General features: G+C 45.3%; 1 protein-coding gene across 1 annotated transcript in view; it reads left to right on the top strand.

Annotated features, from left to right (window-relative positions):
- The window catches only part of TICRR (TOPBP1 interacting checkpoint and replication regulator), a 49,414-nt gene extending 22,635 nt beyond the window's left edge, over positions 1-26,779 (top strand). Inside the window, exons 14-22 of the mRNA XM_047736658.1 lie at positions 181-235; positions 2,036-2,182; positions 18,246-18,336; positions 19,407-19,468; positions 20,505-20,639; positions 21,228-21,385; positions 22,986-25,089; positions 25,201-25,326; positions 26,081-26,779. Of these exons, the coding sequence (XP_047592614.1) occupies positions 181-235; positions 2,036-2,182; positions 18,246-18,336; positions 19,407-19,468; positions 20,505-20,639; positions 21,228-21,385; positions 22,986-25,089; positions 25,201-25,326; positions 26,081-26,193 (2,991 nt within the window). The 3' untranslated portion in view covers positions 26,194-26,779. The remainder of the gene's footprint in view (positions 1-180; positions 236-2,035; positions 2,183-18,245; positions 18,337-19,406; positions 19,469-20,504; positions 20,640-21,227; positions 21,386-22,985; positions 25,090-25,200; positions 25,327-26,080) is intronic.
- Positions 26,780-27,019: the final 240 nt, after the last annotated feature.

Raw genomic sequence — 27,019 nt, 5'->3', positions numbered from 1 at the left:
GAGGATGTTTCTTATTTTGTATTATAATGCAGGCTTCCGTGTCCTTAGAACCTATATCTGTTTTTGTGCATTTTATAAGTATTCCTGTTAGGGATTCCTACAAGTGGAACTGCAAGGGTCAGAGGATTTCACGTGGAATTTTTATTCTTTTAAATGAACGTCGGTTTCCTCCTCTTCCAGGAGAGCTCCTGTCCTCTTCAGCAGCCTCCAGTTCCACTGAAAGATCCAGTACAAGGTACGCCAGGCTCTCGCAGTGCACACATTTATTCACTAGCATGACAAACTCAGTTTAATGGCATATATTTTAGCAGCTGCATACAGTTGTAAATAAGAATTTTGTATAATCGTTGCTTAATGAAATACGTCCAAATACCCAATGCTAGGAGAATAAGGTATTCACATCCTCTCAAAATACTGCATTCTGCCAAATCACTAGTCGGAAATCTTTCTTGAAAACACCATTACTGTGAAAGCCACAAGAAGGAAAAGAAGCGGTGATAAACTGGTTTGGGTGAAAGCACTTGACGTGACCACCGAGCGCACCACGTGATCCCTGCTTCCATCGTAACTTTCCTGGGCCGGTGTGGGGGGTGTGGTAAGGGGTATTGCTGAGACCACGAGAGAAATGGGAGGATGGATAGTATGCCCGGTGCCCTGCCCTTGATTTTGGGAGATGTGTGCTGAAGTGCAGGGAACTAAAGGGTTGGGATGTCCTCACCTTACTATGCAACTTCGGTGAGGGAAAAATTGTGTAAACATAGAGAGGTGCAGGGAGAAAATCAAATTTTGATGGCTGATGAATTTTAGTGTTGAGTCTATGTGTGATGTGTTATTCTTCAAAGCTTTCTGTCACTATTAAACTTTTAAAACCTTGGGAAAACAAAGGAACAAATCAAACTTGGCTGTCAGGTCCTAAATCCATTTCAGGTATTTTTTTTTTTTTTTGAAACTTGGGTGTTTTTGGTGTCCTTAATGGTAATGTCGGTCACCAGTGGGTAAATATCAGGCAGGGCTCCTCCCAGCTTATGTGTCAGGGATAATTTGGTTTGTATTTATTTATTTTATTTTTTTATTTTTTTAAAGATTTTTGTTTGTTTGTTTTTTAAATTTGACCGAGATCACAAGTAGCCACAGAGGCAGGCAGAGAGCTAGAGGGGAAGCAGGCTCCCCGCTGAGCAGAGAGCCCGACTCGGGGCTCGATCCCAGGACCCTGAGATCATGACCTGAACCAAAGGCGGAGGTTTAACCCACGGAGCCACCCAGGTTCCCCTGGTTTGTATTTAAATGACCTGCTCTAAGAGGAGTTTATCCTACGTGAGTTTTTGAGTAGCCACCTATGGGACATCCTGCTTCAGACTCAGATGCCATCCTGCTAGCTTTGTCAGGTAGTTTCTGACTTGGGAGCTGTTTCTCCTAACTTTGAATCTGAGTGGTCACAAAATTCTCATGCCCGGGAGTCAGGAAGAGCATAATCCAGCAAATTTGTAAAATAGAAGAAGAAGAAAAAGATTTGTGGAATTGAAAGGAACAGTTCCTCTCCTTGGAGCTGAGTGGAATACAAAGGAGTAAAAAGGTCCAAAGCGAGGAAAATCCTCGCAGTAATGGCGTATAGTAAAAGGACTCTGATCTACATTAGCCAGCCTCTTAAGAATTGTGTCCATTTTACAATGAGGACAGCCTCTAAGTGATGTGGGCCTTCCTCACGTTCCTGAAAAGTTGGATTTAAACGGAATTTGTGGGACACCCGGGTGGCTCAGTCGATTAAGCTTCTGCCTTTGGCTCAGGTCATGACCCAAAGGTCCTGGGATCCAGTCCTGCATCAGGCTCTCTGCTCAGCTGGGAGCCTGCTTCTCCCTGCACCTGCTGCTTGCTCTGCTTGTGTGATCTCTGACAAATAAACAAATAAATAAATAAACTGAATTTGTAAGGGTAATAGTTTGCATCATGTGAGTATAGTATTTAAGGAAATCTATTAGTAAATGTGAATATTAGTAAATGTTGCTTTTCTTTTCTTTTCTTTTTTTTATGCTTTCAGAAGTGACCAAAGTTCGAAGAAATCTCTTCAACCAGGAAATGATTTCTCCTTCAAAGAGATCAGCAAAGCGGGGGTTGCCTAGAAGCCACTCCGTGTCCGCAGTGGAAGGTCTAGAGTGTAAACTTGACAATGGCAAAAGGACCAAAGGTACTATATTTTAGGGTAACCAAGAGAAAGGGGGCTCTTGTATCCAAAGCAGCCTCCCAACTCTTGGAGAAGCTCACTGATCTTCTGTTTTCCTCTCTGTGGTTACCATCAGTCTTCCCCTTGGGGTCTCTCTCCCTCCAAGCCTGCATGAAGACTTAATCCTGGTGTCTGCCCAGTCCGCCCCACAGACAAGCATCTAGTTTACAAAACCAATGAAAAAGAAAGGAAGGATAGTGACCAGTTGTTTTCAGGTCTTTTGGAGGTTTTTGTTTGTTTTGCTTTTTGCTTTTTTTATTATTTTAGTAATTAAATATGATTCACCTGTGTTGGTTAGAGTCCCAAAGTTATGCAACCATCATCATGAATTGCGGATCGTTTTTAATCACTCTAGAAGGAAACCACATTCCATTAGCGGTCACTCCCTTTCCCCTGACTTTCCCAGTGGGAGGCTGGGTTTTCTCTCTTCTTGGTCAGTCTAGTTAAAGGTTTGTCAATTTAATGATCTTTTCAAAGAACTAACTTTTGGTTTTAATTGATTTTTTTTTAAATGTTGTTTTTAATTCTTGATTTCATTGGTTTCCTACGCAGTCTTTATCATTTCCTTCCTTCTGTTTGCTTTGGTGTTAGTTTGATCTTTTTGAGCTTTTAAGGTTAAGTTTAGGTTATTGATTTGAGATCTTTTTTTTTTTTTTTTTTAATACAGGCATTACAGGTGCAAATTCCCTTCAAAGCACTTCTTTAACTGTATCCTCTAAGTCTGGGTGTATTTTGTTTTCATTATCTCAAAATATTTTCTGATTTCCCTTGTGATTTCTTCTTTGACCCATTGGTTATTTAAGAATATGTTAACCTCCCTGTACTTGTGAGTTTCCCAAATTTCCTGCTGCTGTTAATTTTTTTTTTTAAAGATTTTATTTATTTATTTGACAGACAGAGATCACAAGTAGGCAGAGAGGCAGACAGAGAGAGAGGAGGAAGCAGGCTTCCCGCTGAGCAGAGAGCCTGATGCAGTGCTCGATCCCAGGACCCTGGGATCATGACCCGAGCCGAAGGCAGAGGCTTAACCCACTGAGCCACCCAGGTGCCCCTGTTGTTGTTAATTTTTTTTTATTAAATTTTATTTTTTATAAACATATATTTTTATCCCCAGGGGTACAGGTCTGTGAATCGCCAGGTTTACACACTTCACAGCACTCACCATAGCACATACCCTCCCCAGTGTCCATAACTCCACCCCCCCAACCCCCTTCCCCCCCATCAACCCTCAGTTTGTTTTGTGAGATTGAGAGTCACTTATGGTTTGTCTCCCTCCCAATCCCATCTTGTTTCATTTACTCTTCTCCTACCCCCTTAACCCCCCATGTTGCATCTCTTCTCCCTCATATCAGGGAGATCATATGATAGTTGTCTTTCTCCGACTGACTTATTTCGCTAAGCATGATACCCTCTAGTTCCATCCACGTCGTCGCAAATGGCAAGATTTCATTTCTTTTGGTGGCTGCATAGTATTCCATTGTGTATATATACCACATCTTCTTTATCCATTCCTCTGTTGATGGACATCTGGGTTCTTTCCATAGTTTGGCTATTGTAGACATTGCTGCTATAAACATTCAGGTGCACGTGCCCCTTCGGATCACTACGTTTGTATCTTTAGGGTAAATTCCCAGCAGTGCAATTGCTGGGTCATAGGGTAGTTCTATTTTCAACATTTTGAGGAACCTCCATGCTGTTTTCCAGAGTGGTTGCACCAGCTTGCATTCCCACCAACAGTGTAGGAGGGTTCCCCTTTCTCCGCATCCTCGCCAGCATGTCATTTCCTGACTTGTTAATTTTAGCCATTCTGACTGGTGTGAGGTGATATCTCATTGTGGTTTTGATTTGTATTTCCCTGATGCCGAGTGATATGGAGCACTTTTTCATGTGTCTGTTGGCCATCTGGATGTCTTCTTTGCAGAAATGTCTGTTCATGTCTTCTGCCCATTTCTTGATTGGATTCTTTGTTCTTTGGGTGTTGAGTTTGCTAAGTTCTTTATAGATTTTGGACACTAGCCCTTTATCTGATATGTCATTTGCAAATATCTTCTCCCATTCTGTCAGTTGTCTTTTGGTTTTGTTAACTGTTTCCTTTGCTGTGCAAAAGCTTTTGATCTTGATAAAATCCCAATAGTTCATTTTTGCTCTTGCTTCCCTTGCCTTTGGCGATGTTCCTAGGAAGATGTTGCTGCGGCTGAGGTCGAAGAGGTTGCTGCCTGTGTTCTCCTCAAGGATTTTGATGGATTCCTTTCTCACATTGAGGTCCTTCATCCATTTTGAGTCTATTTTCGAGTGTGGTATAAGGAAATGATCCAATTTCATTTTTCTGCATGTGGCTGTCCAATTTTCCCAACACCATTTATTGAAGAGGCTGTCTATATTCCATTGGACATTCTTTTCTGCTTTGTCAAAGATTAGTTGACCATAGAGTTGAGGGTCTATTTCTGGGCTCTCTATTCTGTTCCATTAATCTATGTGTCTGTTTCTGTGCCAGTACCATGCTGTCTTGATGATGACAGCTTTGTAATAGAGCTTGAAGTCCGGAATTGTGATGCCACCAACTTTGGCTTTCTTTTTCAATATTGCTTTGGCTATTCGAGGTCTTTTCTGGTTCCATATAAATTTTAGGATTATTTGTACCATTTCTTTGAAAAAAATGGATGGTACTTTGATAGGAATTGCATTAAATATGTAGATTGCTTTAGGTAGCATAGACATTTTCACAATATTTATTCTTCCAATCCAGGAGCATGGAACATTTTTCCATTTCTTTGTGTCTTCCTCAGTTTCTTTCATGAGTACTTTATAGTTTTCTGTGTATAGATTCTTAGTCTCTTTGGTTAGGTTTATTCCTAGGTATCTTATAGTTGTGGGTGCAATTGTAAATGGGATGGACTCCTTAATTTCTCTTTCTTCTGTCTTGTTGGTGTAGAGAAATGCAACTGATTTCTGTGCATTGATTTTATATCCTGACACTTTACTGAATTCCTGTATAAGTTCTAGCAGTTTTGGAGTGGAGTCTTTTGGGTTTTCCACATATAGTATCATATCATCTGCAAAGAGTGATAGTTTGACTTCTTCTTTGCCGATTTGGATGCCTTTAATTTCCTTTTGTTGTCTGATTGCTGAGGCTAGGACTTCTAGTACTATGTTGAATAGCAGTGGTGATAACGGACATCCCTGCTGTGTTCCTGACCTTAGCGGAAAAGCTTTCAGTTTTTCTCCATTGAGAATGATATTTGCGGTGGGTTTTTCATTGATGGCTTTGATAATGTTGAGGTATGTGCCCTCTATCCCTACACTTTGAAGAGTTTTGATCAGGAAGGGATGCTGTACTTTGTCAAATGCTTTTTCAGCATCTATTGAGAGTATCATATGGTTCTTGTTCTTTCTTTTATTAATGTGTTGTATCACATTGATTGATTTGCGGATGTTGAACCAACCTTACAGCCCTGGAATAAATCCCACTTGGTCGTGGTGAACAATCCTTTTAATGTAGTGTTGAATCCTATTGGCTAGTATTTTGGTGAGAATTTTTGCATCTGTGTTCATCAAGGATATTGGTCTGTAGTTCTCTTTTTTGATGGGATCCTTGTCTGGTTTTGGGATCAAGGTGATGCTGGCCTCATAAAATGAGTTTGGAAGTTTTCCTTCCATTTCTGTTTTTTGGAACAGTTTCAGGAGAATAGGAATTAGTTCTTCTTTAAATGTTTGGTAGAATTCCCCCGGGAAGCCGTCTGGCCCCGGGCTTTTGTTTGTTTGGAGATTTTTGATGACTGTTTCAATCTCCTTACTGGTTATGGGTCTGTTCAGGCTTTCTATTTCTTCCTGGTTCAGTTGTGGTAGTTTATATGTCTCTAGGAATGCATCCATTTCTTCCAGATTGTCAAATTTGTGGCGTAGAGTTGCTCATAGTATGTTCTTATAATTGTCTGTATTTCTTTGGTGTTAGTTGTGATCTCTCCTCTCTCATTCATGATTTTATTTATTTGGGTCCTTTCTCTTTTCTTTTTGATAAGTCTGGCCAGGGGTTTATCAATCTTACTAATTCTTTCAAAGAACCAGCTCCTAGTTTCGTTGATTTGTTCTATTGTTTTTTTGGTTTCTATTTCATTGATTTCTGCTCTGATCTTTATGATTTCTCTTCTGCTGGGTTTAGGGTTTCTTTCTTGTTCTTTCTCCAGCTCCTTTAGGTGTAGGGTTAGGTTGTGTACCTGAGACCTTTCTTGTTTCTTGAGAAAGGCTTGTACCGCTATATATTTTCCTCTCAGGACTGCCTTTGTTGTGTCCCACAGATTTTGAACCGTTGTGTTTTCATTATCATTTGTTTCCATGAATTTTTTCAATTCTTCTTTAATTTCTTGGTTGACCCATTCATTCTTTAGAAGGATGCTGTTTAGTCTCCATGTATTTGGGTTCTTTCCAAATTTCCTCTTGTGATTGAGTTCTAGCTTCAGAGCATTGTGGTCTGAAAATATGCAGGGAATGATCCCAATCTTTTGATAGCGGTTGAGACCTGATTTAGGACCAAGGATGTGATCTATTCTGGAGAATGTTCCATGTGCACTAGAGAAGAATGTGTATTCTGTTGCTTTGGGATGAAATGTTCTGAATATATGTGTGATGTCCATCTGGTCCAGTGTGTCCTTTAAGGCCTTTATTTCCTTGTTGATCTTTTGCTTGGATGATCTGTCCATTTCAGTGAGGTGAGTGTTAAAGTCCCCTACTATTATTGTATTATTGTTGATGTGTTTCTTTGATTTTGTTATTAATTGGTTTATATAGTTGGCTGTTCCCATGTTAGGGGCATAGATATTTATTTATTTATTTATTTATTTATTTATTTTAAATATTTTATTTATTTATCCGACAGAGAGATCACAAGCAGGCAGAGAGGCAGGCAGAGAGAGAGGAGGAAGCAGGCTCCCTGCTGAGCAGAGAGCCCGATGTGGGGCTCGATCCCAGGACCCTGAGATCATGACCTGAGCCGAAGGCAGCGGCCCAAACCACCGAGCCACCCAGGCGCCCCAGGGGCATAGATATTTAAAATTGTTAGATCTTCTTGTTGGACAGTTCCTTTGAGTATGATATAGTGTCCTTCCTCATCTCTTATTATAGTCTTTGGCTTAAAATCTAATTGATCTGATATAAGGATTGCCACTCCTGCTTTCTTCTGATGTCCATTAACATTGTAAATTCTTTTCCACCCCCTCACTTTAAATCTGGAGGTGTCTTCGGGTTTAAGATGAGTTTCTTGTCGGCAACATATAGATGGGTTTTGTTTTTTTATCCATCCTGATACCCTGTGTCTTTTGATTGGGGCATTTAGCCCATTAACATTCAGGGTAAGTATTGAGAGATATGAATTTAGTGCCATTGTATTGCCTGTAAGGTGACTGTTACTGTATATTGTTTCTGTTCCTTTCTGATCTACTAGTGTTAGGGTCTCTCTTTGCTTAGAGGACCCCTTTCAATATTTCCTGTAGAGCTGGTTTGGTGTTTGCAAAGTCTTTCAGTTTTTGTTTGTCCTGGAAGCTTTTAATCTCTCCTATTTTCAATGATAGCCTAGCTGGATATAGTATTCTTGGCTGCATGTTTTTCTCGTTTAGTGCTCTGAATATATAATGCCAGCTCTTTCTGGCCTGCCAGGTCTCTGTGGATAAGTCTGCTGCCAATCTAATATTTTTACCATTGTACGTTACAGACTTCTTTTCCCGGGCTGCTTTCAGGATTTTCTCTTTGTCACTAAGACTTGTAAATTTTACTATTAGGTGACGGGGTGTGGACCTATTCTTATTGATTTTGAGGGGGGTTCTCTGTGCCTTCTGGATTTTGATGCTTGTTCCCTTTGCCATTTTGGGGAAATTCTCTCCAATAATTCTCTCCAATATACCTTCTGCTCCCCTCTCTGTTTCCTCTTCTTCTGGAATCCCAATTATTCTAATGTTGTTTCGTCTTATGGTGTCACTTATCTCTCGAATTCTCCCCTCATGGTCCAGTAGCTGTTTGTCCCTCTTTTGCTCAGCTTCTTTATTCTCTGTCATTTGGTCTTCTAGCTCTTTCTTCTGCCTCATTTATCCTATCAGTGAGAGCCTCCATTTTTTTATTGCACCTCATTAATAGCTTTTTTGATTTCAACTTGGTTAGATTTTAGTTCTTTTATTTCTCCAGAAAGGGCTTTTATATCTCCCGAGAGGGTTTCTCTAATATCTTCCATGCCTTTTTCGAGCCCGGCTAGAACCTTGAGAATCGTCATTCCGAACTCTAGATCTGACATATTACCAATGTCTGTATTGATTAGGTCCCTAGCCTTTGGTACTGCCTCTTGTTCTTTTTTTTGTGGTGAATTTTTCCGCCTTGTCATTTTGTCCAGATAGGAGTATATGAAAGAGCAAGTAAAATACTAAAAGGGTGGCAACAACCCCAGGAAAATATGCTTTAGCCAAATCAGAAGAGATCCCAAATCATGAGCGGGGAGAAAGGGGATAAAAAGGTTCAGAAAGAAAAAAAAAAAAAAGAAACAATTAAAAAAAGAAAACCAATAAAGAAAAAATATAAAAAGGAAAAAATATATATATATTAGATAAAGTAGTTAAAAAACATTAAAAAAGAAAAGGGTAAAAGTTAAAAAATTTTAGCAGAAGAAGAGAAAAAAAATTGAAAAAGAAAAAAAAATTAAATTAACTGCAAGGCTAAAGAATCATGGGGAGAAAGCCATGAGTTCCGTGCTTTGCTTTCTCCTCCTCTGGAATTCCACTCCTCTCCTTGGTATTGAAACTGCACTCCTTGGTAGGTGAACTTGGTCCTGGCTGGGTTTCTTGTTGATCTTCTGGGGGAGGGACCTGTTGTAGTGATTCTCAAGTGTCTTTGCCCCAAGCGGAGTTGCACCGCCCTTACCCGGGGCCGGGCTGAGTAATCCGCTCCGGTTTGCTTTCGGGAGCTTTTGTTCCCTGAGCTCTGTCTGTAGAGTTCCGGAGGGCGGGAATGAAGATGGCGGCCTCCCGGTCTCCGGCCCGGAGGAGCCGAGAGCCCGGGGCCCCACTCCTCAGTGCGCCCTCAGAGAACAGCACCCAATTACTCCCGTCACCCTACCTCCGGCCGCGCTCAGAGCTGACCGAGCCTGCGACCGGTTCAAGGTAACCCCGAGCTGTGAGCTCACTCCTCGGCTCTGTCTCTTAGCCGGCTTCCCGTTCTAATACCTGTAAGCTCTGCGACACTCAGACACCCCCGATCCTTCTGTGACCCTGCGGGACCTCAGTCCATGCTGACCCCGCGTGGGCTTCACCCCAGTTGAGCCTCTGGAGCGATGTCCCTCAGCAGAACAGACTTTTAAAAGTCCCGATTTTGTGCTCCGTTGCTCTGCCGCTCGCCGGGAGCCGGCCCCTCCCCCCGTGGTCTATCTTCCCGTCGCTTTGGATTCACTTCTCCGCCAGTTCTACCTTTCAGAAAGTGGTTGATTTTCTGTTTCTAGAATTGCTGTTCTTCTTCTCTTCAATCTCCCGTTGGATTTGTCGGTGTTTGCAATCTTTAGATAAGTTATCTAGCTGATCTCCGCTACCTGAAGTCGTCTCAGCCTGCTACTTCTCGGCCATCTTGACTCCTCCCTGTTGTTGTTAATTTTTAATTTCATTCCATTGTGGCTGGAAAACAAACCTTGTATTTTAATCTTGTTTACTGAGACTCATTTTATGCTCTACCATTTGTTCTGTTAACGGAAAACGTTCTGTGTACGCTTGAGAATAACGTGCATTCAGCTTTTGCTGGGTGGAGTACATTACTATTCATCTGTTTCATCTGTTTGATCTATTTATTTTATAATTGAAAATTAATTCCCGGGGTTCCTGGGTGGCTCAGTCATTAAGCGTCTGCCTGCGGCTCAGGTCATGATCCCGGGGTCCTGGGATCGAGCCTCACATCGGGCCCTCTGCTCGGCAAAAAGCCTGCTTCTCCCTCTCCCTCTGCCTACCTCTCGGCCTGCTTGTGATCTCTGTCAAATAAATAAATAAAATCTTTGGGGGGAAAAAAAGAAAATTAATTTCCTTTATCTATTCACCCATCTCTCACCCACCTCCCCTCAGACAACTACCAGTTCCATGTATTTAAGTGTCTGGGATTTTTTTGTTTTGTTTTTTAGATTCAACATGTAAATGAAACCATATGGTACTCATCTTTCTCTGACTTACTTCACTTAGCAAACTGCCCTCCAAGACCATTGATGTCGTCACAGATACCAAGATCTTATTCTTTTCTTATGATTGAGTAATATTCTATTGCATATATACCACAGCTTTTTCCATCTGTCAGCAGACACTTGGATGGCTTCCACATCTTGGCTCTCTGTAAAGCTGGAGTAAACATAGGGGAGCTTGTATTTTTTTCGAATTACTGGTTTCATTTTCTTTGGGTAAATTCCCAGTAGTGGAATTACTGAATTAATATGGTCATTCTAATCTTAATTTTTTTAAGGCACCTTCATACTGTTTTCCCCAGTGGTTGCATCAGCCTGTATTTCACCAACCCGGGACTACCATTTTTTCCACATCCTCGCCAACACTTGTTGTTTTCTTTTCTTTTCTTTTATTTAAGATTTTATTTATTTGACAGAGAGATCACAAGTAGAGGCAGGCAGAGAGAGAGGGGGAAGCAGGCTCCCCCCTGAGCGGAGAGCCCAATGCGGGGCTCGATTCCAGGACCCTGGGATCATGACCTGAGCCGAAGGCAGAGGCTTTAACCCACTGAGCCACCCAGGCACCCCCACTTGTTGTTTTCTTGTGGTGTTGATTTTAGCCATTCTGACAGGGGTGATGCGATAGCTCACTGTAGGGGTTTTTTTTTTGTTTTTGTTTTTTTATATCTTATTTATTTATTTGATAGAGATCACAAGTAGGCAGAGAGGCAGGCAGAGAGAGAGGAGGAAGCAGGCTCCCCGCTGAGCAGAGAGCCCGATGCTGGGCTTGATCCCAGGACCCTGGGATCATGACCTGAGCCGAAGGCAGAGGCTTTAACCCACTGAGCCACCCAGGCGCCCCCTCACTGTAGTTTTGATTTTAATTTCCCTGATGATAAGTGATGTTGAACATCTTTTCAGGTGTCTCTTGGCCATCTGGATGTGTTTGAAACAATGTCTGTTTTAGGTCTTCTGCCCATTTAATTGGATTATTTTTTGGCATTGACTTGCCTGAGTTCTTATTTTGGATAGTAACCCCTGATGGGATATGTCATTTGCAAATATCTTCTCCCACTCAGTAGGTTGCCTGGTCGTTTAGCTTTTTTCCTTTGCTTTGCAGAAGCTTTTATATTTTGGTGTAGTCCCAGCAATTTGTTTGCTTTTATTTTCCTTGCCTGAGGAGACATATTTAAAAAAGAAGTTGCTAAGGCTGGTGTCAAAGAAGTTACTGCCTGTGTTCTCTTCTAAGATTTTTATGGCTTCAGGTCTTACATTTAGGTCTCTAATACATTTTATTTTTGTGTATGGTGTTAGAAAGTGATTCAGTTTCATTCTTTCGCATGTAGCTGTCCAGTTTTCCCAGCACCATTTGCTGAAGTTACTGTCTTTTTGCCATTGCGTATTCTTACTTCCTATGTTGTAGATTGGTCATATAAGGGTGGTTTATTTCTGGGCTTTCTGTTGTGTTCTATTGATCTAAGTCTGTTTTTGTGCTAGTACGATACTATTTAGATTACTACAGCTTTGTAGTAGCTCTTGAAATCTGGAATTGAGAAGATTGTTCTGGCTAATTGGGGTCTTTCGTGGTTTCATACAAATTTTAGTATTATTCTAGTTCTTTTTTTTTTTTTTTTTTTTTAAGATTTTTATTTATTTATTTGAGAGCGAGACAGTGAGAGAGAGCATGAGGGAGGAGAAGGTCAGAGGGAGAAGCAGACTCCCCATGGAGCTGGGAGCCCGATGTGGGACTCGATCCCAGGACCCCGGGATCATGACCTGAGCCGAAGGCAGTCGTCCAACCAACTGAGCCACCCAGGCATCCCAGTATTATTCTAGTTCTGTGAAAAATGCTGTTGGTATTTTGATAGAGATTGTATTGAATGTGTATGTTGCTTTGGATGGTATGGACATTTTAACAATATTAAATCTTCCAATACATGAGCGTGGTATAGCTTTCCAATTATTTGTGCCATCTTCTATTTTTTTTCATCAGTGTTTTATAGTACTCATCATACATGTCTTTATCCCCTTGGTTAAGTTTCTTCCTGGGTATTTTATTCTTTTTGGTATAATTGCAAATGGGATAGTTTTTCTTTCTTTTTTTTTTTTTTCCTAATTTTTTATACTTTATAAGATTTTATTTATTTATTTGGGAGATAGAGTGAGAGAGAGAACCCACGAGCAGGGGCAGAGGGAGAGGGAAAAGCAGGCTCCCTGCTGAGCTGGGAGCCCAAAGCAGGGCTTGATCCCAGGACCCTGGGATCAGGACTTGAGCCAAAGGCAGATGCTTAACTGACTGAACCCCTGAGGTGCTTCTGTTTTCTTTTTCTTTCTGCTACTTCATTACTCGTGTGTAGAAATGTAACATTTCTGCATACTAATGTCTTGCAACTTTACTGAATTTCTTTATCAGTTCTAGTAGCTTTTTGATGGAATATTTAGGGTTTTCTCTATATGGTATTGTGTCATCTGCCAATAGTGACAGTTTTGTTTTGTTTTGTTTTTTTTTTAAGATTTTATTTATTTATTTGACATAGAGATCACAAGTAGGCAGAGAGGCAGGCAGAGAGAGAGGAGGAAGCAGGCTCCCTGACAAGCAGAGAGCCCGATGCGGGGCTCGATCCCAGGACCCTGAGATCATGACCTGAGCCGAAGGCAGAGGCTTTAACCCACTGAGCCACCCAGCCGCCCCAATAGTGACAGTTTTACTTCTTCCTTACCAATTTGGATGCCTTTCATGTCTTGTCTGACTGCTGCAGCTAGGATTTCCAGCACTGTGTTGACTAAAAGCAGTTGAGAGTAGACACTCTTGATCTTGGGGAAAAGCTCTGTTTTTCACCATTGAGTATGATGTTAGCTGTGGGGGGTTTTCATCTACGGCCTTACTACATTGAGGTATGTTCCCTCTAAACCTATTTTGTTGAGAGTTTTTATCATAAGTGGATGCTGTAGTTTGTCAAATGCTTTTTCTGTATCTACTGGGAGGATCATTTGGTTTGTATTTTCTCTTATTCCTGTGAGATATCACATTGATTAGCAAATATTGAATCACCCTTGCTTCTTTGGAATAAATCCGACTTGATTGTGGTGAATAATTTTTTAATATATTCCTGAATTCAGTTTGCTAATATTTTGTTGAGGATTTTTGCCTCGATGCTCATCAGAGATACTGGCCTGTAGTTTTCTGTAGTGTCTTTGGTTTTGGTGTCAGGATAATGCTGGCCTTGTTGAATAAATTTAGAAATTTTCTTCCTGTTTTATTTTTTGGAATAGTTTGAGAATTTGGTTTCTTTTAATAATTTTTTAAAGAAGATTTTATTTATTTGTCAGAGAGTGAAGAGCATAAGCCAGGGGGAGCAGCAGGCTCCCTGCTGAGAAAGGAACCCGATGTGGAAATCGATCCTAGGACTCTGGGATCATGACCTGAGCCACCCAGACATCCCTCTTTTAATAATTTTTATCACTTTAGTGATATTTTCTTTTTGTCATACAATGATTTCCTAATTTCATTTACTACTTCATTATTTTCTTGAGCTCATTAAGCATATTTAGAAAAGTTGATTTGGGGATGCCTGGGTGGCTCAGTTGGTTAAGCATCTGCCTTCAGCTCAGGCCATGATCCGAGGACCCTGGGATCAAGTCCCTCATTGGCTCCTTGCTCAGCAGGAAGCCTGCTTCTCCCTCTGCCTGCCTCTCCCCCTGTTTGTGCTCTCTCTGCATGTGTCTCTCTCTTTGACAAATAAATAAATAAAATCTTTAAGAAAAGAAAAAAACAAACTTGATTTGATGTCCTTAACATTTTTTTTTTTGACATATTGAGGGCATCAGCTCTGTTTTCCAAACTTTTTGTAAGGCATATATTATTCCATGTTGTGTGTGGTCACGGAAGTTTCTACCTGTGGTTAGTCAGTGACCTGACAAAGATTTCCTTAAATGTCTGACTCCAAAAAGGGAAAAACAAGAAGGTATTCTTGTCTCTTTAAATCTTCCCAGGGATGAGGTGCCTGGGTAGCTTGGCTGGCTAAACGTCTGACTCTTGATTTCAGCTCAGGTCATGATCTCAGGGTTGTGAGACGGAGCCCTGAGTCGGCCTCTGTGTTCCACGTGAAATCCACTTGAGTGTCTCTCTCTCAAAAATCTTAAAAATCTTCCCAGGGTAGGGGCACCTGGGTGGCTCAGTGGGTTAAAGCCTCTGCCTTCAGCTCAGGTTGTGATCTCAGGGTCCTGGGATCGAGCCCCACATCGGGCTCTCTGCTCAGCAGGGAGCCTTCTTCCCCCTCCCTCTCTGCCTACCTCTCTGCCTGCTTGTGATCTCTGTCTGTCAAATAAATAAATAAAATCTTAAAAAAAAATTTTTTTTTTAAAAATCTTCCCAGGATGCATTGAGGGAAGTTGCTGCATCCTGAGAGGTCCAAAACCAAGGCAGTTGTCTGCACTCAGAAGTCCACAGAGCACACAACCCCAGGTTTGGAGGACGGAGTCCCCACTGTCTGTCTGCTCTGCCACCAGCTGGCTGCTCCCAGAATGTGGGCCTCTCCCCACCACTGCAGCAGGGCTGAGGAAAGGAGATCATAGCTATCCATGCATGGCATTCCCTTCCTGAAAATCAGCATCTCCCTTTCATATAAAGCATTTCCCTTATTGTTAACCAGTGTCCAGTCGGGTTCCATAGTTCCAAAATACTTGATTCTGATCATATCCCCCCCAGCTTACTAGTTGTTTTTGGTGGAGAGACCAACCCCAAGAGCTTCTATGGCACTAGTTTGTGGAACATCACCCCTGTTGCCCGATTATGATTAATATCTTATAACAGCCTTATTCAGATTAATACCAGTTTGATTTCAGTAGCATTCTAAGACTTTGCTCCTATAAATTCAGTTCTGTTTCCTACTCCCTCCTTCGTGCTATACTGTCATACACATTACATCTTTGTATGTTGTATGCCCATCAACACCGATTTATTTTTCATTTGTATTTATTTTTTTAAAGTAGGCCCCACAACCTGGTGTGGTGTCCCAACACAGGGCTCAAACTCAGGACCCTGGGATTAAGACCCGAGCCGCCATCCAGAGTCAGACACCTAACTGACTGAGCCCCCCAGGCTCCCCATCGACACCAATTTATAATTACTGCTTTATCTTTTAACTCCTAGGAGAAAAACAGTTACAAACAAAAAATGCTTTTGTGTTGTGCATTATATTATTTTTTTATGTAGTTCCTTCATTGGTGCTAATTCTTCCCACAGATTCCTCTCCCCTTGAGTGCCCTTTCAGTCTAAAGGATTCCCTCTAGTGGGGCAGGTCTTCTACTTAAAAATTCTCCGTTGTGTTTTTTGGGGGCAGTTTGTTTTAATCTGGGAATGTGCTAATTTCCTTCATTTTGAACAATAATTTTGCTGGATAGAGAATTCTTGGCTAAGTCTTTTCAGCCCCTTGAGTACATCATCACAGTGTTTTTGTCCTTCCTTTCTGGTAGAAACCAGCTGTAGCCCCTCTAGAGGTTCCTTTGTCCTTGAGGAACTCCCTGATCTTGGGCTCCTTTCAAGACCCTCTCTCTGACTTCTGACAGTTTGATTAGGATTTGTTAAGTGTGGCTCTCTTTGACTTTATCCTACTTGGGTTAGTGAGGTTCATGGATGTGTAATGTCTTTCATCAAAGTTGGGAAGTTTTCAGCCCATATTTCTTCAGATGTTCTTTGTGCTTCTCTCTCTTCTCTTGGGATTCCTCTTATGTAGATGTTGCGCTTGACGGTGTCTGAGACGGTTTCTTCTCATCCTTTTTCTGCCCCTCAGACTGGATAATCTAAATTAAGCCACCTTCAAATTTGTTGACTCTTCTACCTCCTATCTGTGGCTAAGCCGTTCTAATATTTTCATTTCTCAGCTTTACAATTTCTGCTTGTTTCTTTTTTTAGGATTTCTGTCTTTTTATTGATGCTGTCTTTGGGGCAAGTCCTCATTCTCCTACTTCCCTTTGATTCTTTGAATGTGGTGTTTTTAGGTCCTTGAACATATTTCAGCTAATTTAGAGTCTTGGTCTAACAAATCCAGGGTTTGGAATTCCTTAGGAACTGCTGCCACTGACTGGTTTATCTCTTTCCCTGCACCTGAACCAAACTCTCTTGCTTATCCCATGTCTCCTGTTTTATTAACAACTGGACATAACAAGGCAGTTCTGACAGACCAGCCAGGGTTGGTTGTTACCGTTGGTGCCATGGTTTGCTGGGTGACTTTCCTGAACTAATTCTTTAAAGCCTGTATTCTGTCCTGTGTGGCCGCTGACGTCTGCTCAGTTAGCTCAGTGGTCCTGCTGGTGATCGGACCGATTTCCTTCAGTGCCTGGAACCAGTAAGTTTCTCAGCCTTTGCCGAGGGTCCTAGGTGCCTGGGCTCAAGCCCTAAGAGAGAGATGTAAGCCGCCTGGCTGAGTGCTGGAGGCCTCGAGGTTAGTCACGGTTGCCAGCTCAGGCCTCAGAGGTTTCTCCAGGGCACGCACACGCCCCTACATTGCATGGAATTTGAGGTTCCCAGGAGTATGTTGGAGGCTTGCAAAGGCCCCTGTAGACGTCTCCTTCCCCAGTATTCCCTTTTAAACTCCTGGTGAGCATGTTGGCCCCCACTGTTACCACTCCCTCTGGCTGCTCTAACGTTTATGGTCACTGCCAGTTGGTTTCAGTCCATGCTCCCTGGACACAGGTGGTTTGCACCCACTGAGTTCCGAGGTCCAGCGGAGACCACCCTTGTGCATGTGGTTTTCCAGGAAGCTGCCAGACAGGTCAGATGATGACAGCTGGGAGTGGCACTTTGGAGGAGCCTCCGTCCTGTTCGGCCCATTCACAGGCCCCCGCGCTGTTGGTTTGCAGGGTGGTTGCAGACTGTTGGTTCGCAGGGTGGTTGCAGACTGTTGGTTCTCAAGGCTAAGGGCAGGGGAGAGGGGGGTCAGGACCCAGGCAAGATAAAATTCTGTGAAGCTTGCTGTTACTAGGATTCAGTGTTTCTTCTTGCATAAATACTCCGCGGATTGTTATAAACTGGTTAATTTCCAGTGTTATAAAACTGATTTTGCCCATTTTTGCCCAGTGTTCTCATTCCTTTTATGGAGGAGAGTTATTTCTAGAGGTCCTTATGCCGCATTCCAGCTGATATCCCTTCTCTTCCTAGTCAGTTTTTTTCTTTTTAAGGGAGAGAGAGAAAATCTTTTTTTTTTTTTTTAAGATTTTTATTTGTCAAAGGGATAGGGAGAGCGCATAAGCAGGGGAGGGGCAGGTAGAGGGAGAAGTGGGCTCCCCGCTGAGCAAGAGGCCCGATATGGCACTTGATCCCAGGACCCTAGGATCATGACCTGAGGTGAAGGCAGATGCTCAACTGACTGAGCCACCCAGGCATCCCACTTCCTAGCCACTTTTAACTCCCTTTAAACTCGACCTCCCATGAGCAGCTTAGTTGTATACTTTACTGTGGAAATTTATGCCAGCTGGCTGGATCTTATTATTAAATACCTTAAAGCTGTGTGGCATATCAGCATTTTTGCATACTTTAGTTCATTTAATTATAAGAACCACTGATGAGTGAATGTATTAGCTCTAATGAGTGTTTTGCTTTGTTTTTCAGGATTGCTTATTAGAGAAGAATTTTATAGCATTTTACATTGGCTTATTATTTAGTCTGTAATGCTGATAAACTGTTGTATCATGTTAAATCGAGTCCTGTGGTTGGTCAGACATTAGCCCAGAAACCATTAAGTGCAAACAAAAACCACTCTGGCATGAGTAGCAAGCCATACCTAAGTTCAAACTGTCCCCATGGGGCTTGCTGCTGCTTTTTGATAAGGTTAAATGACATTTGTGCTGTTTTTATCTTAGGTTATCACAGACTGCTGACGAGGAGCGTGGCTGAGACTCCCATACATAAGCAAGTGTCTAGAAGGCTCCTTCATAGGCAAATCAAGGGCAGGTGAGTAATAGCCTTGTCCAGCTGCTCTGCGCACTGCCTCGGCCTTGCTAATGGTCTGTGGGCTTGTTGTCCATCTCCACAAGCCTCCTGTGACTCACGTCTTAACTGTCTTGCTTATAACCAAAGAGTGTTGAGCACTCTGTAAATTCTTGTAAATTCTTTGAGGGCTGGAAAACCACACAGAATGTACTTTTCCTTCTTTCACTTGGCATAATTAGAGATTTATCTGTAGTGTTGCATGTGTCCATAGTTCATCTGTGTGTGTGTGTGTGTGTGTGTGTGCGTATGCGCTTACATGCCCGTGCGCTTAGCAGCCTTCCATCAAGTACATATTCAACATTTTTAAAACCACTCATCATTCGATGGAGGGAGTCATGGCTGCGGGGCAAGGCTGGAAGTCTAGGATCTCACCTTGGCCTGTGGGTGTGGTTGGGCCACAGTTTTCCACGGCGGTTAGCGTCTGAAAGTTCGTCCTGCTAGGCTGCCCCTTTCCTGCTTCTTTAGCTGCGAGAACTAGCTTGAAGGGCAGTGTTTGTACCTGTCGATGTATTTGGGTTGTCCGTCCCCCCAGCACCCAGTCTGGGAGCTACGAAGCAAAAAGGTAACTCGGGGAGCTCACTGTCCTGTCTCTCCTGGGATCTTGAGGCAGTCTGCCTCTTTTCACCACCTTTTAGTCTGTAGTTCATTTTATGTCTAACGTCCTGGGTTTTTAGCTGCCCTTCACAGGAACAATGGGGAGCCCCGGCAAGGCTTCGTCTAGACATTACTTGTGTACAGATTTAACACATTTGCGTAAGAATCTGTAGGACAAATTGCAAGGGGTGAAATTGGTGGGCTAGAAGGCATACATATTTCTAATTAGTTTTTATATATTGTAAAACTGCTTTCCAAAAAAGCGTCCTAAACATTTTATTTTGGACCGTACAGTGCGCGAGCATGCCGACACTGGCGGCATCAAACCCTGTGGTCTTTGCTGCTGTGTGAGGTGAGAGGCTGGGTCTCTAATGTGCATTGAGCATGAGTTGATAACGAGGGATACTGAATAACCCTTACACTTGTTACTCCTTAAGGTCGTCTGACCCTGGTCCTGATATTGAAGTTGTTGAAGAGTCCCCAGAAAAAGGAGCAGACGGTATTGCCTCCATTTGTTTTGCGTTGCACACGGGGCTTGAACTCACGACCCTGAGATCAAGACCCGAGCTGAAATCAAGAGTCAGATGCCTAACCAGCTGAACTACCCAGGAGCCCCTCTTCTGTGTTGCATTTCAACTAGTTTCTGTGAAAACCTTTCTGTACTTGAGTTGTCTGTCGCTTAGCATATCCCAAGATATTTTACAGATGTTGTGACAGCTCTGAGTCCACAGTATGATCAGTAAATATTTATTAGTAAATGGTCTCTTAAACAGAATTTACCAAGGGGACTCCTAGAGAAATCTTTTTCCACAGTAGAAACGGAATTCAGGATACAGGCCAACCACTGTGTAATGCAAAGAGCTGTGGTTTATTTTAAAAGTGCATGTGCAGTCACCTGGCTGGCTCCGTGGGCAGAGTGTGTGGCTCGTGATCTCGGAATTGTGAGTTCGAGCCCCGTGTTGGGTATAGAGATTACTTAGAAATAAGATCTTAAAAAAAAAAAAAAAAAAGGGATGCAGGGGTTTCCTAAAAAAACCTTTTTTAATGATTCAAGTAATTTGCTTATTGTATAAAAATCAGAAAACAGAAGCAAAATTTTAGCAGTCACTTCATAATCCCACCACTTAGAAATACTGTTTAACATTTTAGTTTTAATAATACTCTTACAGGTGCCATTTCTGTACAAATGTATGTAACATAAATAAGAAAACTGCAATTTTTAAATTTTAAAAATTTTTTACAAAAGTCACACTATACAAAGCTTTTTTTTTTTCCCCCCACCCAATATTGTGGTTAAAAGGCTGGCAGTTGAGACTTGTGAGGGTGACAGTCTAGTGGCTCAATGGTTTTTTTGTACCATTTGGGGCCATATATCATACCCTTTGTAGCTTTGTGACGACACTTCAGAAGTCTCCATCTTTGTTAAATTTCCATCTTGTATGTGGTATTACATAAATTTTATCCATTTCATACGTGGGAAAATGTAAAAAGCTTGCATTTCTCCCTGGATACTAACTGGGATTCTGGTTTTGCAGAAGTAAGCTTGAGACGAAGTCCTCGAATCAAACAGTTGTCATTCAGCAGGACAAATTCTGGTTCCTTCTATTCTGGATCTCAGCCAAAGTCTCGAAGTGTGCAAAGAGTTCACTCATTCCAGCAAGAAAAGTCAGGTAAGATGCTTGTTCATCTGCCTTCAGAAGTCTAGGCCTACTTGGCAGGAAGTGTTTTTGGGAAAAGTACAAAATTTGACATTTTCTTGCTTGACGCTGGAGCAGTAGAACAGGTATATCCATGAGAGGTTCAGGGTGACGAACAATCCAGGACCTTCGTTAACAGTGTCCTCCCTCTGGGTTATTACAGCTGGTCATCCACACTATCCTTACGGGGTAATTATCCATTCAACAGGAATTACCCATTATTTCCACCTGTGCTCACATTCTACACTCAGATGTCCTAGCTAGAAGGTGATACAGGTTTGGCCTTCATGCTTTTATCCATTAGTCTGGAACCTCAGTCATGTGCTTTTATATTTACAAATAGTTTTACTTGCCTAACATAGAAGGGCTGAAGTTCATAGGCCAGCTTATTAAAATTCAAGATGGCAGCCATAACTGTAGTTGCTGGCATAACTAGGTGGGATCCCTCCCCACTCTCACGTGCTCTAAAACACTGTCAAACTGTCATCTTGGAAGGACTGGCTGTTCTGTTAGTATCGGGAAGACAGGAGCGGAGAAAGACTCACTGTTTTTGACTTGCAGGCCAAAGAGAAAATTCTCCAAACCAAAATATTCGTTCTCCCAAGAGGCTGCTTTTCGGGGCATTGTCCGAGATGGTCAGTCCCTCAGAGAAGGGTTCAGCTCGAATTCAGAGATCTTCAAGAAACCCACTGGGCTCTGAGATACCCACAGTTTATCAGGTATAACATTTCTTCAATATTTAAAAAAGTGTGGTCTTGAGGGGAAAACAGACATGGCCCAGAAAACCCACTGAGTCTGTCAGGGATGAACAAGCAGGTGATCTGTCACTACTCCTCGCTCTTTGGGGGTGGTGGGGTTGATCCAGATGAATGATCACTGGGTACGGGGGGATGTGAGGCAGCAGTCCGGCTGAGGCTGTTGTTGGGGTCACCCACCATTTTTATTCTACACTACGTATATATCTTTCTGAGATGTGCAGGGGTCAGTCCTCTGTTTCCCTTACATTGCCCTTCTAATCTAGTCACTTTGGACTGCTCCCTCTTCCGGGACAGAGCCAGTCAGTCCTGCCACTTTTATTTACAGACTGAATTTCATAATTCATTCCCTCTTCTCCCTCCTGTGCAGTTCCTGCCTGCATTCCTTTCCCTCTCGTGTCCGTCCTGCCCCCAGAGGCCAGAGTGATCTTTCACACTGCATCACTATGCTTAAAGCTCTACCATTCTTTGTTCAAGCAGGGTTTTCTAGGTTTTCCTAAAATGGAACCCTCGTGTTAAAAAAACAGTTGTTTGGAAACCCAATAAGCTTCTTAGAGGTTGGGGGAGGACAAAGTTCTGGGGATGGGTCTGAAGACCACTGATCTCTAGGGCCAGGTTCAGTCCTCCCCAGACAAGCATGGGCCTCTGTGGGCTGCCACTGCACCCCCCCCCCCCCAATAATCCACTTTCCCGGCAACATCAGAGTACACGTAGCTGCTGCTGTTCACTGTAGGCGCAGAATACTATAGAGCAGAGGCACAAGGGTTCCCTCTTCCCCACTTCCCCATCTTTGGCCTCTACCTCTGACACCCATTCTTAAAGACCTGACTCCCTGTTCCTGTCCCCCTTTCCTGCGAGCTGGGTTAGACATCTTGTGCCCCCACACTGTCCCATGCACGGCCCTGTCCGTGCACTGGCAACACCGTGTTTTCTCTGGCTGTGCCTCATTGAACGTGAAATGCCCAGTCGACCAGGATTCCCTTGAGATAATCAGATAAGGTTGTAGAAACAATAGGTGTCTGATCTCCTCTACCTGTCGGGAGTATGTCACTGCGGTTTGCAGGAAGGGAGGGAGAATCTCCTCCCTGAGATGTTGTCTGTACCTTATGTCTGTATATTCGACGCTCCACCCTCCGTCACACACCCGCATGGGGCCTGGCACATAGTGGGAGCGTGGCGGGCACATGTTGAACGCAGGTGGACAGCAGAGGGAGACCAAGTCAGAGATCAGAAGGAGCTGTCTCCTTGAAGAGAAAGGTATCTGTGAGCGGTGGAGGGATACGTTGTTAGAGGCAAAGCCTGGTTTAGCTGGCCTGTGCACGTGATGAAAACTTTTTTTGTCCCAGACCCAAGATTAGACTCAGTGTTTGGTGAGTAGCCAAGTGAAATCTGGGTCATGGCTGGAAGCGGAAACGTGTCACTGTTGGAAAGCCAGAGTAGGGTCATTCTGTCGGCTGTCCAGATATCTCCCATCTGCCTTTCTGTTTTAGAGAGGACTAAAATACTCGACAGAGAGTACAGGTTATTATGGTATTTAAACACTGAAATAAGCATCTCTTTATAGACTCCTAAGAAGAGGAACCAGAAATCTCCAAGCTGTTCTAAAGCTACACCAAGAAGGTTCCCTCATTCGCCACGAACGCCACTGCGTGCCCCTGAAAGTCGGCAGAAGCCCCCGACGGAGGTGACTCCTGCCAAACAGGTCATTTTTAAGGAGTCCTTAAAAGACTCCTCACATGGCTGGGGCTCACCGTCTCAATCCAGAGTCACTCCTCGGAAAGGACACTCCCTGGCAAAAGGAGGAACCTCTCCTCTTGAAAAGAAGACACCGAGAACTCCCAAAAGGCCAAGTGGTCAGTCACCTGGATTTCTGAGTTCTCCTTGGCCACCTTCACTGACTTCCAGTCCCAAGAGCCCCTCCGGCCCGGAAGTCCTGATCAGGAGTGAGAGTCTGACTCCCGTCAGGTCTACACTGACAACGCCTCCCAGAGCAGCAGCCTCGGGGGGGCTACGGGAAGCCGCTCCGGAGCCAACATACCATTGTCCCTGTGTCCCTGGGGACAGTCCTCCTCAGGCAGAGGCGCTCGTGCAGAAATGGAAGGATGAAGCCCTCTCAGTCTCCAAGACACCGAGGAGCACCAATCTGACTTCTCCCCCACCTCTTTCTCTAGAAAAACCTTTGACCTCTCCCTTAGGTGAGATTTCCAAGAGTCCATTTCGGGAATTTTCGATAGACTCTCCTCCTCCTGAAGAACTGGACTGGGAAGAGCCCCTGAAAGCACCCACTGGAGCCTTGTCTCTCTCCTGTCCTGTTCCTTCCACTCCCCCCCGAATCTCACAGATAACCCAGTCTGACCCCGTGCCCCCTCGGCCCCCTTCCAAAATTGGAAAAAGGCACAGAGAGACCCCTAACCTGGACCCGAGCACCTCAGCTATGCCTAGGGTTCCCACAGCTGGCAACCCAGCTGCCCTCACAGACGCTAGAAAGAACCAGAAGGAAGTGACCCCCTCTCCTCAGCCTTCCCCGGAAAGACACAGTTATTCTGGGACTGGCTGCGGGAGTGACTGGCGTATGTCCTCTCCTCTTGTCGCGAGTGACACAGACGACCTCACTCTCCTGGACCAGGCGGAGCACCACGGCAGCGAAGGCACGCCAGGTCACGTCATGCCCGCGGAAGAAGGTGAGGCATCAAGGACAGTGGTGGCCCAGGAGAAGCCTTCTCCGTCCAACCCTAGGAGTGCTCCATCCCCTGCTTCCCACGGGCCCGGCTCTCCCCTGGCCCCAACCTATGCCCTGCGCTGCACCGCGGACAGAAGGCAGCGCCGGGCCGCCACACAGCTGGAGAACCCGCAGTCTCCGACTCGGCCTTCCCGAGCCTCTGGCAGCCCCCAGGCCTACGAGGTGGAGCTGGAGATGCAAGCTTCCGGCCTGCCCAAGCTGCGGATTAGAAAGCTAGACCCCAGCTCCCTAGCCGAAGCCGAGCCTCTGAGACGGGAGGGGACAGCCCTGGGAGAGGAGAGCGCCCTCCCTGCACTCAGCATGCCTGGGGCCACCAAGGCCTCGGGGAAACCTGAAGCCACCTACGTGTCGCCCCCCTGCCTTCGCCCCTCACACAGCACCCCCGGCAAGAGCGGGGGACAGACCTACATCTGCCAGTCCTGTACCCCCACCCGCTGCCCCTCTAGCACCCCCTCTCCGTTTCAAACAGACGTCGGTGTTCCCTGGACCCCGTCTCCCAAGCACAGCGGGAAGAGCACTCCTGACACCATTAAAGACTGGCCGCGGAGGAAGAGGGCGGTGGGCGGCGGCACTGACCTTGCAGGCGTGTCCCTGCTCGAGCTGGAGAGAAGGGAGCGAGGAGGCCTTGAACTCGGCGGCAGCAGGACCCCCCTCTTGGGGGATTTTGAGCTTGAGGGGGTGTGCCGGCTGCCAGACCAGTCACCTCCCAGGGACTGTGCGCCTCAGGCTGAGGAAGCCTCCTGGGGACAGTTCGGGTTGGGTTCCAGGAAGAGGCTCCTTCCTGCCAAGGAGGAAGCGGAGGGTCCAGCCAAGAGAGCGTGTGAGGAGCCAAGAGGAGACGCAGAGCTTAGCGGGAGCAGGGAGCCGTCTCCACGTGCGAGTGGGCGGCACCTGCCCTCCGCGGGCGACGACGAGGTGTTCGTTCCAGGTGAGTCTGCATCCGTGGGGTTGCGGCTGGCGGTGCTGGGCACAGAGGCATCGGGAGGCTCCTTTGTCTGAGGGTGCCACGGGGCCGTGCTCACCCTGTCCCCTCCCGTAGCTTCCACGCCCCCGCCCGGCTGGGCGCTGCGCAGCTGCCTCTCAGCCAGCGGCCTGCAGGCTCTCACCCACTCTCCGCTGCTGTTCCAAGGGAGGACGCCTTCCTCGCAGTATCACGAGGCTAGAGGTAACTCGTTAAGCGAGGGTCCTAGAGACTTACGTGAGTCCTTTGGGTGACTCCCCAGAGGTAGCTCAGGGTTGCCAGACAGTGGGATCATGGAGGAGTTGGAAGGAGTGCCGAGCTGGGACAGACGACTTTGTCCCTGTGGGGTCCTGTGCTCGTCCCAGAGAAACTCCACCGCTGGAACTCCAGTATGTCGTGGAACAGCTTCTGGAAGCAGTGACCTCTGTGCAGTGTAGTCATGGGCACCTGAGGAGCGTGTGTCGGGCAGCACAGGTGGCAGGTGGCATGCTGGCAGTCCGCGCCGCGCCCCCCCCCACGGGTGGCGGGGGTCACACCTCTGTCCTTAGATTAGGATTAGGGACTGGCTGTTGTGCTCAGCCTCCAGACACGAGGATTCCCTTTCCTCGACCCCACCTGGGAAGGGACTGGCTTGCAGATGCTCAGTGCACTACCAGGTTAGAAACATCTAGAACTGTAGAGGAACACAGGAGGCCATAACCCCCAAGACGAGAATTTAAATGTACAACCAGCTGAAGGAATTCAGACCACGGTTCCGTGCTTTCTCAGTCACTAACCGCCACCGGCCCCATGCTGGCATGAGGGCACAGAGCCCAGTAGAAAGCACAGGTTGCCCTTCCTTAGCACGTGAGCCACAGGCGGGCTGGGGGGACGTCCTCTGCAATGTGGACCCCCTCCCGTTCAAGCCCCTTTTCTGTTCCATGCTCACGTCCTGCATGCCCTCTTTGTCTTGTTCTAGATGAGGACATAGAGGTCCTCCCCCCGACGGCCGAGGAATCTCCTTTCAGCCAAGCGTTCTCCAGGAGACGCCCCATCAGCAGAACTTACACACGGAAGAAGCTGATAAGCTAGTTAGGATGGAACTGGGTGGGGGACTTAATATGACACCCACCATTAAGCTTGGCCAGAGCCACCACCTTCCCAGGACAGACAAGTGCTTGGAGAGCAGTTTGCTGTGGCCGTTTCAGGAATTCTGGCCTCCAGTCTTAGAGGAATTCTTACCCCAGAAACTCAGTTCATCTGAGCCAGGGCCTGACTACTCTGTCCCCCGTCACCCTGGGCTGGCTGCACAGAAACAGGAAGAAGCTGGGTGGTCTGAACAGAGGCGGCTCAAAAGATGAAGTCCGCCTGGTCCCCAGGAGCCTGGTCTCAGGTCTCTGTGATTCCCACAAGAGTCCCTTCCGGGTTTTACTCCCCCTCCCGGGAGGCCTGCCACCCAGCCCTGCCCCTTGCTAGGGGAGGCAGACAAGGACTCTTAGAGCAGGCTCCCCTTCCAGTCCCTGCCTCTGGGAGACCAAAGCCAGTCCAACAACCACCCCCTTACTTGGGAAGTGGGAGAAAGGGCTCCTTATGGGTCCCTCCCAAAGCTGAAGGCTGTGCCCAACAGCAGAATGAATTTCTTAACTTCCTCATGTCCTAATAAAACCCTCTCCAGCTATGCAGCGTTCAGTGCCTTTCTGTTTAAACCTCGAGGCCTCAGCTTGACTTACCCTGGCAGAGCTCCAGTGGTGGCTGATGCCGTGTCTCGTCTCCAAGTCAGCCCTGCAACCCAGACCTGCCACAGCCCTGTCCTCTCCCTGCTGGGGGGTGGGGTGGGGGGTGGGCAGCTCTCACTTGGCCCTGGCTCAGGGGTCTGACATGCTTTCAAGTCTGTCATGTCCTCAGATCAAATTCTCTT

Source organism: Lutra lutra, chromosome 7, assembly GCF_902655055.1.
Source record: "Lutra lutra chromosome 7, mLutLut1.2, whole genome shotgun sequence".
NCBI lineage: Eukaryota > Metazoa > Chordata > Mammalia > Carnivora > Mustelidae > Lutra > Lutra lutra.
The sequence above is the reverse complement of the archived record's forward strand: the minus strand, read 5'-3'. Positions and strand labels throughout refer to the sequence as shown.